The sequence below is a fragment of the Benincasa hispida genome, chromosome 1 (assembly GCF_009727055.1).
Source record: "Benincasa hispida cultivar B227 chromosome 1, ASM972705v1, whole genome shotgun sequence".
NCBI lineage: Eukaryota > Viridiplantae > Streptophyta > Magnoliopsida > Cucurbitales > Cucurbitaceae > Benincasa > Benincasa hispida.
In genome coordinates, this window is record NC_052349.1 from 5,724,545 (window position 1) to 5,735,112 (window position 10,568).

General features: G+C 32.9%; 1 protein-coding gene across 1 annotated transcript; it reads right to left on the reverse strand.

The window, feature by feature from the left end:
* Nucleotides 1–1,282: 1,282 nt before the first annotated feature.
* Nucleotides 1,283–9,591, reverse strand: LOC120082097 (lysophospholipid acyltransferase LPEAT2). The gene is made up of 14 exons (XM_039037326.1): nucleotides 9,140–9,591; nucleotides 8,629–8,809; nucleotides 8,370–8,429; nucleotides 6,787–6,950; nucleotides 6,640–6,703; nucleotides 6,469–6,537; nucleotides 5,238–5,333; nucleotides 4,888–4,932; nucleotides 4,583–4,644; nucleotides 3,390–3,456; nucleotides 2,681–2,731; nucleotides 2,036–2,143; nucleotides 1,894–1,941; nucleotides 1,283–1,762 (listed from the first exon to the last, which is right to left on the reverse strand). Exons 1-14 carry the CDS (start codon nucleotides 9,589–9,591, stop codon nucleotides 1,631–1,633), a joined length of 1,599 nt encoding a protein of 532 aa, XP_038893254.1. The 3' UTR covers nucleotides 1,283–1,630.
* Between the last annotated feature and the right edge of the window lie 977 nt (nucleotides 9,592–10,568).

Consider the following 10,568-nt stretch of genomic DNA (forward strand, 5'->3'; position numbering starts at 1 on the left):
AAAGATTAAAATACACTTAAAAAACTATTTTGAATGATTATCAAACATTCCAATTTCTTTTAAAATGACTTATCCTTTTAAATTAAATACTTGAAAATGTAATCAAAACACACTCAAAGTATTTGATAATCAATCAAAATATAATCAATTTTTATTGAAAATGTTTAAATAAAAATAAGTTTTTCTAAAAAAACACTTTTTTCTCATGTGGATCAAAATCCGCTCCAAGTCAATCATCATAAATAGATGCAGTGCAATAACATAAGTGAAAAGGACAAACACTTCCAATCATGCAAGTCAAATGACATTGGCTTCTCCCTTTCTTCTACGTTTCAGTGATACCATACTCCAATAATACTTTATCCCGAATTTAATCAACCTACTAAATTTGAATTCGCGTAAACTATGTTTGATTTTGCCAATTAGCGATTCATCGAAGTTTATTTATGATATAACAAAGTACATTTTTTTAACTCAAGCTAAGTGTACATTATGCATATGAATGGCAAACCATAATCGAAAATACTCGAATCTGCCTAATAACACCAGTTTTCGCAGGAGCGAAGCAGCTCGACCGATAGGGAGGGGGTAAGGAAAATTTTCAACTTTTTTAGCTTCGGATACACAAATCTAACCATCAACAATCATGAAAAACTCAAGACTTATGAAATTGTAAATTCAAGCATAATTTGACTAGTAAAAATATACATGAAAATTATCTTTTTAGTCTCAAAGTTTTGAAGAATATGTATATTTAATCCCTGAATTTTAAAAATGTACTTTTTTAATCCCAAATTTATAAAAATAGGTTTAAAGGTCTATCGAAGTATTTATTGTTTGATTTTTTAAAAATAATTATATGGTATTTAAAATTAGAAAATTATTCTTCTAATCTAAAATGTAATATAATTATTCAAAAATAATAGTGAAAGTTATTTGAGGGACTTTTTAAACTTATTTTAAAAATTCACAGACAAAAGATACCTTTTGAAAAATCAAAAGACCAAATGAGTCTATTCTTAAAAACCCGAGAACTAAAAGCTTACATTTTTAAAAGTCATGGAACAAACACACATGTTCTTCAAAATTTGAAGACCAAAAGAGTAAGTTTTTCAAAAATATATTATCGATCAAGATATTAGAAATTTGAATGTTGATTCCAAGAACCAAACTTATGATAGCTCCCTTATAAAATGCATATGAGAATTCATGATAGATTATGAGTGAGATACAATACCTCCAGTTTGGAATGATATGGAGAAAAAGCTGAACATCCACAAGATTATGGCCTGGAGAAATTGAGCAAATTTTATCATCAGCAAAACAGCAAACTTGTTTAGACTATGGTAAACCACAGGGCAGTAAGTTTTGTGACACAACAAGAACTCATATCAAAATACATGTAGTAGTAGTTTTCAGGAGTGGATAATTTCACAGGGGGCAATGTAGCAAAATATGTTGCCCCACTACCCTATATTTATATTCAAGGAAAAGCCCAACCCTCTCCTATATCTGGGTTCCTCCTAATAAACAACACATTCATGGGAGGTGATAACAATACAATGACCAAACAAGACATGGGAAACTCATCCATAAAACAACAATGTTAGACACACTATGTTATTTCCAGTTACGAGCTCGGTAGCAAACACCGTGAAAAAAGTGCAATCAGCAGTGGGTTCCTTCTTAAGCAGCCACATAAATCATTCTTGCTAATCTTTCCGTCACCATTGGTATCAAATAGTTTCAAGAGCTCATGAGCCTGCAATCACTCGTACATAACAAAGAGTTACATTTGATACTTGACAGAAAATGAGTGATTAGTTTTTTCATGGGTAGTTAAGGTCGTTCATTTAGTATACAAAAAAGGAATGGCGCAGTCAAGACAAGTACCTCGTCGGTATTCAGATCTGGTATAGCTGGCCTTATCAATTCTTCTAGCTGACGCCGATAAGTAACAAGAGAATGAGAAATCAGCATTCATCCAAATGTACAAAGGTATCAAAAAAATCGAGTAAAGGAATGACAAGTTTACCTTGTGTTCTGAAATTTTATCTCCTTCGTTGCTACATTCAGTAAGGATCAGCTCACATGATCGCTGAAAACCTTGCAGCTTCATAACGTGCAAAGAACCGAACAGGTACTGGAAGAAACCAGTAACTTTAATTATGAACAATGTGGAATTCAAGAAAACTAGCAACAAAAACATATTATGCTATCAAATGCAAAAAACTTTAAAGAACACTGAAGATGGACAATGCAAAGCAAGCATTACGCTTGGAATGCATAGTATAGTTCTTAATTAGTCAAAGAACGGAATAATATCGTGGAAGTTCAATCAGCCAAGGGATTCACATGGGCTAATTTCTTCAGATAAAAACTGAAACTCTTCTTACAGCAGCCAGCAGTTTTAATTAACAAGTAATGATCCACTGATGTGCCATAGTTTCTGTGTTACTACAATTGTTTTAACCTAGGAATTTCTTGAAGCATGTATGTCCAAAAAAGAAAGAAATCTATATATGCATGCGGATAAAATGGTGATTGTTCGAAACTCTGCAGTTTCTGACATCAAGTTGATGACACACACTGTCAAAAGGTTCAAATTGAGAACAGTTGCACTCTGATAGAAAGGGAGAATACAGGATAAAGAAATAAAAGTTCTGAGAGAAGGAAAAACCTGCTTGTATGTTATTGTTCCCGTCTTCTCTATATCAATAAAAGAAAATATCTGCAGCACATAAGCAATAAAAAAGGATTTTCAATAACTCGGCTTGAGAAAAAAACCCAAAAGAACAAGGCAAGTAAACAAATGAAAATGAATAATTGGGGTAGGAATAGAGAGATATCAAACTGGTAAGAATCAAGAACATAAAATAATCGACATGATTGCATCCACACCGACATTTACGACCATTACGCATTATCCACTATCATTTATCTTTCCACCGAGCAAAGTTTCATAATCTAAGGACAACACCACTGCTATTCAATTTCTAAGAAGTTAACACTCTATTCTTAGTGGAGGGTGAATCTAAATGCACCAGAGAATAGATGTCAACGAACAGAGAAGCACAAACAAAAACTAGAGCAATTTATATTAATTTCAATATTTTTAAGATAAGATTTTTTAAAAAAAAAAATAAATAGAAGCATCAAAGCACTCAAATTTTGTATTGCATCAATGCATGTTGCTCCATTGAATTTATTTATTGCTCATACACCTGCTAATTCCATGATGGGAATATCTAACCCCTTAAAAGTCCACCAGACTAGAAGAAACCAGCAAATTTTTAGTCGTGTTTACTGTGAGTTTAAGCACAAGCAACTTACATAAACCATTAGAAAAACAACTGCTAGTAAAGATATTGAAGCTAGAGTAAACTCACCTCTTCAGCAACCACACAAGCCTTGAGTCTTAGAGCTCTTATAAATCCACTATATGTAGCACGGCCACTGCAAGAGGAACAAGACAACAATATCAGAAATCTTTCGCTATAGACATGTGGATGCCGTCTTGTATGAAAGAAGCTTGGTAAGTGCTTTAAAATTATTATCATTACTTTTTTTGGGTGCAAAAATTAGCTTAGAATTTTTTGGGCTTATTGAACTTTTGTATTACAGGCACATGAGCCCAATAGATATTTTAGTCCCTAAAGTTCAAGTATGTTTTTTTAAAAATGGAAACCTAACTTTTCATTGAAATAAAATAATGAAACTAATGCTCGAGCTCGAATTACAAAAGAGTATACTAAACATAAAGCTATCAAAAGCTTGCCAGTATGAGATTAGAAAATCAAAACTGGACCAAGATATCAAAAGAAAGAAAGAGAAAATAAAAGCTTAACATGAAATGAGACTTCTTCTATGACTGATTGAATTCTGAAATAAAAGACCAGCTTCTTGAGGCTTAACTATCAACCAATCTATGACCCTCTAATCTCTAATCTTAAAGGTTTCAATGTTACCCCAAACTAAGGTGTTTTCAGTTAAACTCTTACGATCATTAGACAATCGAAGAGTGGCAACGAACTAAAAGCAGTAATTTTATGACCTTGACACATTACATCATCATTCAATTGATTTATTTTAACACTAATTTTTAATAGCATAGAGTGTGCCATATAAGGGAGATATTTCAGCGTCACTAATTTCCACATCAAAAGTGGTCCACAGCTCAATTTGTTTTCCCCAATAAGAACATAACTCAATTTCAAATTCACTAACTTCCACGTCAAATGCGAAGAGTGTCATGGTCATACTTCAGATTATTTGTTGATAAGAAACAAAATTGTGTTGGGAATGAAGAAAATGCCTGCCTAAGGGAAGGACAAGGTCTTGACAAGCGACCATAAGAGTATAATTATAAGACTCCAATTCGTAAATAATAAGAAAATAATGGGATAATAGAATTGGAAAAAAATGTCAACAAGCACTATATCACACAAATCAATTATCAGCAGTTCCCAATCTATATCCCCCAAAAAAATTATATTCCTTATTTCACCACATCCAACGCTACCAACAAAATAGAAAAACCTTAAATATACTGCACATATGGAAGTAAAAAGTAGAATAGTACCTGGAGTCAGGATTCATCGACAGAAACTTATCAAGAAAATCAACAGCTTCAAGGCTACTAACCTGGGACAAATGGGGAAAAGAAACCAAAATTTTTAATATAATCAGAAAAGCATGTGAAATAAGGGAGATATTTCAGAAGGTGATGAACTAAAACAAAACAAATGTCATATATACCGAATCAAAATTTGATTAACCCCAGGCAGCACAATGCCCGTTCATAGATGAAATTTTACTAGAAAATCATCAAACCACGTCGAAAGTGAAGGAAAAAAATTATTCATTGTTATGTCAACAAGGACTTACTTGTTCCATCTTGGACATTCCAATCATATAATCAGAGGGACTCTCCTGCAAAATTGTTATCACAAAAGGTAAGGATAAAAGATAAAAATATAAGCATTCAGTTCAAGAAAGTAAACCAAAAGCATAAAGACCATTAACATCACCGGAAGTTTAACATGGCCACACATGCATGACCAAAATGACATAACAAATAAGGTTTAAAACCACAAAATTAGTCAAGTGGAAATCGCCGAGTAGGTGGCGTGGTGCATGATAAACCAGATCCATCATTCACGTTTAAACTCTAATGTGAACAGTTGGGAAGAATATAGATATTAACTGCAATACTAAAATGGAAAAAAGGTACATACTTGATTTGCCTGGGCAGCCTTGGTCAGAAGCATTAAATCTCCGTATGAATGAGGCGTTTGGACAACATTTAGTGCAGTGGCCATCGCACGGCTAGTCTGCATGAATAATTTTCCAATTCTCATCAAGAATAAATATTGAACTGTCCGCAAAACAGAAGTAGTCAAAAACATAAGTTATTAAGTCACAAATAACACGCACTATAATTTGATTGAGAGGGGAAAAAAGGTTGTAGTATATTTTTGGTCCTTGTACAGTAGAACTTGCTCTATTTTTAGTCTCTCTACTTTTAAACGTCCAAATTTAGCACACTACTTTCAAAAGTGCCCTAATACTCATTTTTTGTTAAAACTTTTTTTAGAAAAATTTAGTCTTTATTGGTCTTCCTCTATAAATTTCGGAAACATAATCACATTGTCTTTTCTTAAATGAAAATGAAAATGATTAATTTGATAAGTCGAATTAAAAAAAAATTAACTTTAAATAAACAATAAAGATTAATTAATTTTGAGATATATTGAAAGTGGAGTGACCAACTTTGGACATAATTATGAACATTTGAAAGTACATAAGTGAGACCCAAAGTAAAGGACCAAATTAGTATTTTGACCCAAAAAATTAATAAATAAATAAACCCTTAAAGAAAACACAATACACACACCATCCAGTTCATACGTAGTTTCCCACCCAATTAGGCAAGAAGCATTAGCTATGTATACTTTTCAATCACTATTCAAGCAACCTTGATTCTACAAACATTAAATGGGTTTAACTCTTCTCAGGTTTGGAAATTTATCAATTATCCACCTTAATTTGAATCAATATTTGAACCCTAGCGTGAGGAAAATACTGTACAAGACTGGAGGGATTTAAATTCATCCAAAACAAAATGGAACTTGAAGTTGCAGAATAAAGAAGAAATAGGAACAATAAAAATGAAATGATAGCTTCTTTTAACAAGAATTAAACGATTGGTGATCCAGAAGATAGTGTCCATATGCAGATTGAAAGTTTTTTCAGACTGACAGTTTTTGTTAAGGAATGTACATAATGAATGAAAAGGGAATTCGACTATTAGTAAGCATAGATAGATAAAATATGTGGAAGTAGCACCCTGAACCATACTTCTAACGTCAATAGAATTGCTAGAGAAGGAAGATCAAGAAAGAGGGTAAACGAACTACTATAAGAAAGTAAGAAAGAAATTATAAACTCAGATAAGCAGAACCTTACCCTCTTAGCAAAATCAAAAGCGCTTTCTTTTCCATTATATCGCGGTGAAATAATAGGAAGATACTCAACCTGGTCAGATAATAAAGTGTGGCATTAACATTGCCTAAATCAAATGAAATCAAAAGGTTATAAACAGGTGAAGGACACAAAAAAGAATGAATAAAAAAATACCTCCATATAATTGTGAAATTGCATAAACATTCTAATCATGAGCTTTGGCAAAGAAACAAACCCCCTATACAAAATAGCATTATCACAAACATCATAATAAGACAAGGAGTTGGCACCAAATAAACAATCAACTGAGTAGATACCTACCATGATTGGTCAAAGTGTACATGAGGATAACGGACAACAACAGGTTGGATAGAATAACCAGGAAGGAAAGCACCAAGTTGAAAAGAAATAAGAGCCCTTCCATTCGTAGTGGTTCCCTCTGGAAATAACAGAACTCTTGGAAATCTATTACAAGAAGCCTTTCTCTGTTTTCACATCCTTGAAAGCACAGTTTTCTATCAAAGATCTTATCACGTCTATTCAAGTCAATCATCAAACGAGAAAAAGCGAGAAGAGCGATAGTATATCATTCATTCATCATTGTCTTTGTACTACACCATGTCCATAAGTTTTAACCATAGTTTAAAATTTTATTTTCTTTTTTTTAAAAAAAAAAAAACAAACAAACGAACGAACGAACAAACAAAAAAAACAATAGTCCGACTAAAGTTATTATTGGTCCCTTTGAGGACATCCAATAAATTGGAACAATACAAATAAGATTAGCATGGCTAACTAAAACTATTAACTGTTATACATATAAAATATAATATAACTTGTGAGTAACCAAATATAGAGGTGTTTAAAAAAATTTAATTAGAGAATGGGAAAACGGTTTTCTAACCATTGTTTTAAAAAAGAGACCTAGATGCTAAAAACTCTTATTGAGGCACACACCACCTAAACAATGTTTTTATTTTTCAAAAGAAATCAGAATTTGTTACAAAAACAACCTTGAACAGAAAACGTTCATAGGTTGTATAACTGTGCCTTTGAGTTCTTAGAAAATGTATTACAAATGCCCCACAATTCATCCAAAGGTCCATGGAGATATATTGATCGTATAAAGAAGTATGTTTACAGGAATATTACTTTTAAGATTGACAATGACCCCATTGCTCGGTTTTGGTCTGACCATCGGTTGGGGAATAGAGTTTTGAGAGAAGGATACCCCTCATTATTTGCCCTCACACTCAACAAAGAAGTTTCTGTACTCTTACAAATGTTATGATCACGGACTCTGAGGATTCTTGGGAATGGAACTTAGACCAAAATGGTTTGTCCACAAAATCTTTGGCTATATCCCATTTATCGATAAATATTATGGAAAAAGAGGCTTTATATTAGGCAATTTTGAACTGAAACTATCCCAAACTTAAGTTCTTTCTTTGGGAACTAAGCAATTTGTGTCTCATCACCCAAGGCATGCTTCAACGCAGATTACTGGGGATTTCTTTGTCTTCTTCATCTTGTATTATGTGTACTAATGGTCCCAAAACACAGTCATCTCTTTATTTCATGTTCCTTTTTCTAGATCTTTTTGGGATTTTATCTCCCAGAGATTTGGGTGGCCGTTGACTTTACCTACAAATCTATGGTCTTTTTTAGATATTATCCTTCTTGGTCATCTCTTCAAGAGCGATGAGGAGACTCTTTTGCTCTTACTTGGTGTAAATTGGTTTCACCCTTTTGAAATTATGATTTAAGCTTTCGAATAGTCCATTAGAAACATATTTTGTAATTTCATTCGATCAAAATGATATTCTTTGTTTCCTATCAAATAATAATAATAAATAAATAAAGGTGATGTGTAAGTACATGTGAAAGTTACTGAAACTTTTTACCTTTATTTCACTAATGGCATGCTTCTTCGATGTAGGTGAAAATCTATCTACATATATCACCTGAGAAATGTAAACAATAATTGAGATTCTCTTTTTTTTCCTTTTTCCACCAGAAACGGATATTATATCGGAGCAGATGGCTAATTAGTTATGAACAATGTTTCAAAAAGCCAAGCACGCCTAGGACTTAGGCTCGACCCCTGCATCTCACTTCTTTACTTGGAAACAGAAAATCGAGTGGTAAAGGACATGAAATAACCTGCATGGCTCTGATAATGGTCCCAACAAAGGGTATGGAATCATGGGACTCGGCTGCGACCATAGTTGGAAATAACTCATAAAAATAAAAGATAGGTTCTATGTAAGATACATGGTTTGATACAACAATTGGTGCAATTTCCCTTGGAGCAGGCTTCCCTTTTCTTGATATCCAATGATATCTGAAAGGGAAAGACAAACAAAGAAGAATCACTAGATTGGACAAGAAGTAACAGTAGAAAAAGTAGAATCTCAAGGAAATAATACAGAAATTGTGCTCGAGAGAATAGATGAACAATTAAACAGAGCAGGAAATCTATTTTTCACCAAATATGACAACTATATGACATACCAAAATACGTAGGAGTACCTCTTCTATGATGATTTACTTTTTCTTAAGATTGTCTTACTTGAAAGTATTAATTGATCAAGACATCCAAAGAAACACGAAAAATTAAATAAAAAGGGAGTACAAATATGCCCTGGTTTTAGCAAACAGAAGCATATCTTACCCAAAAGAAAAGAGAATACACCGTCCGCAAAGCCTCGTAACTCCCATAAGCCTACACCTCCACTTAGGCATCGGATTCTCCTTATCCTTCCACCCCTGAAGCGCCGTCTTGGTAGCTATATATCCAACCAAAAGACATAGCCCAAAGAGCACAAGACGAGCAAGCGCAATAGGTATGCAAACTATAATCTTAACCAACTCATAAACTCCATCGATACTGGGCGTGTTGTTCCGAAATGGATCGACCGTGGTCGCCTCGGGAACGGAGAATCCATTGGAGCCAATAAACCCGTAAGGATTGGTAAAGCACAATCGAGGATCGTGGTGATTGCCGTTCTGATTGTTGATCTGCTCCGGTGGAACGGCGGCGTCATCTTCGATTCTGAGGATTACGTCGACGCGGTCTGAGGGTTCGGCGGGGAGCAGCGGCGAGGTGAGATTGTGGTCCGCCATTGTTGAGACGGGGAACAAGGAGAAGAAGAAGAAAAGGAGAAAGAGAGAGAGCGAGGACTGAACGATGTGAAGTGGCCAACCAATGGGTGGTAATTTTTTATGGTGGCAAAATGGCGTCTATTAGTTTTCGATTCTTTTTTTTATTATTATTATTTTGATTTCGAGCCATTTTCAAACTATTTAAAGAAATACTAAAAATATATATATATTACTAAACTTATATCAATTTCATAATATCATCGATAAACTTCTATCTGATATACTACTGTCAGTCTCTATCAATAATAGACTTTTATCAATTTCTATAATTAACAGATATTAATAAACTTTTATCGATAATAAATTTATACCAATTTTTATCATTGATAATATTAATAAATACTAGTAAACTTCTATCAATATATATGTAATAACAATATCTACCACGATTATAATTAAATTTTGTTATTTGTTTAAATATTTTTTCAAATTTTTTTATTTTTGAATTATATATATGCATCTGTATCTTTTTTTCTTACAAAAGAAATCCATCTTATCAAGAAAACTAATATACTAGCACGTGCGTGCACGTGGGAATTTTTTTCCATTCTTCTTTTTCCTACACGTGTAGACGTGCATCGCCTTGTATTAAAATATACGGGTTTTTGTCGCTTTTTTTTTTTGTTTGACAAATCAAAATTATGAATTTAGATCTTAGTTTAAATATTAAAATAACATTTTAGTCCGGCTTCTTCAATTTTGGTCTTTATTTATATTTTTAGATGTTCAGTTATGGTCTATTTACTTTTAATAAACCTTGATTTTTAAAATCTATTTTTTTCTCGAAATTAAATGATCATTTTAAGTATAGAAACATAATATGTGAAATTTAAAAAATTTAACCAAAAAAGGGTTCTTGTAAATTTATCACGACAAATTTAACAAATTAAATCTGCAGCACACGAGTTTTAGTTTTGCAAAAATGTCAAAAACCAAAT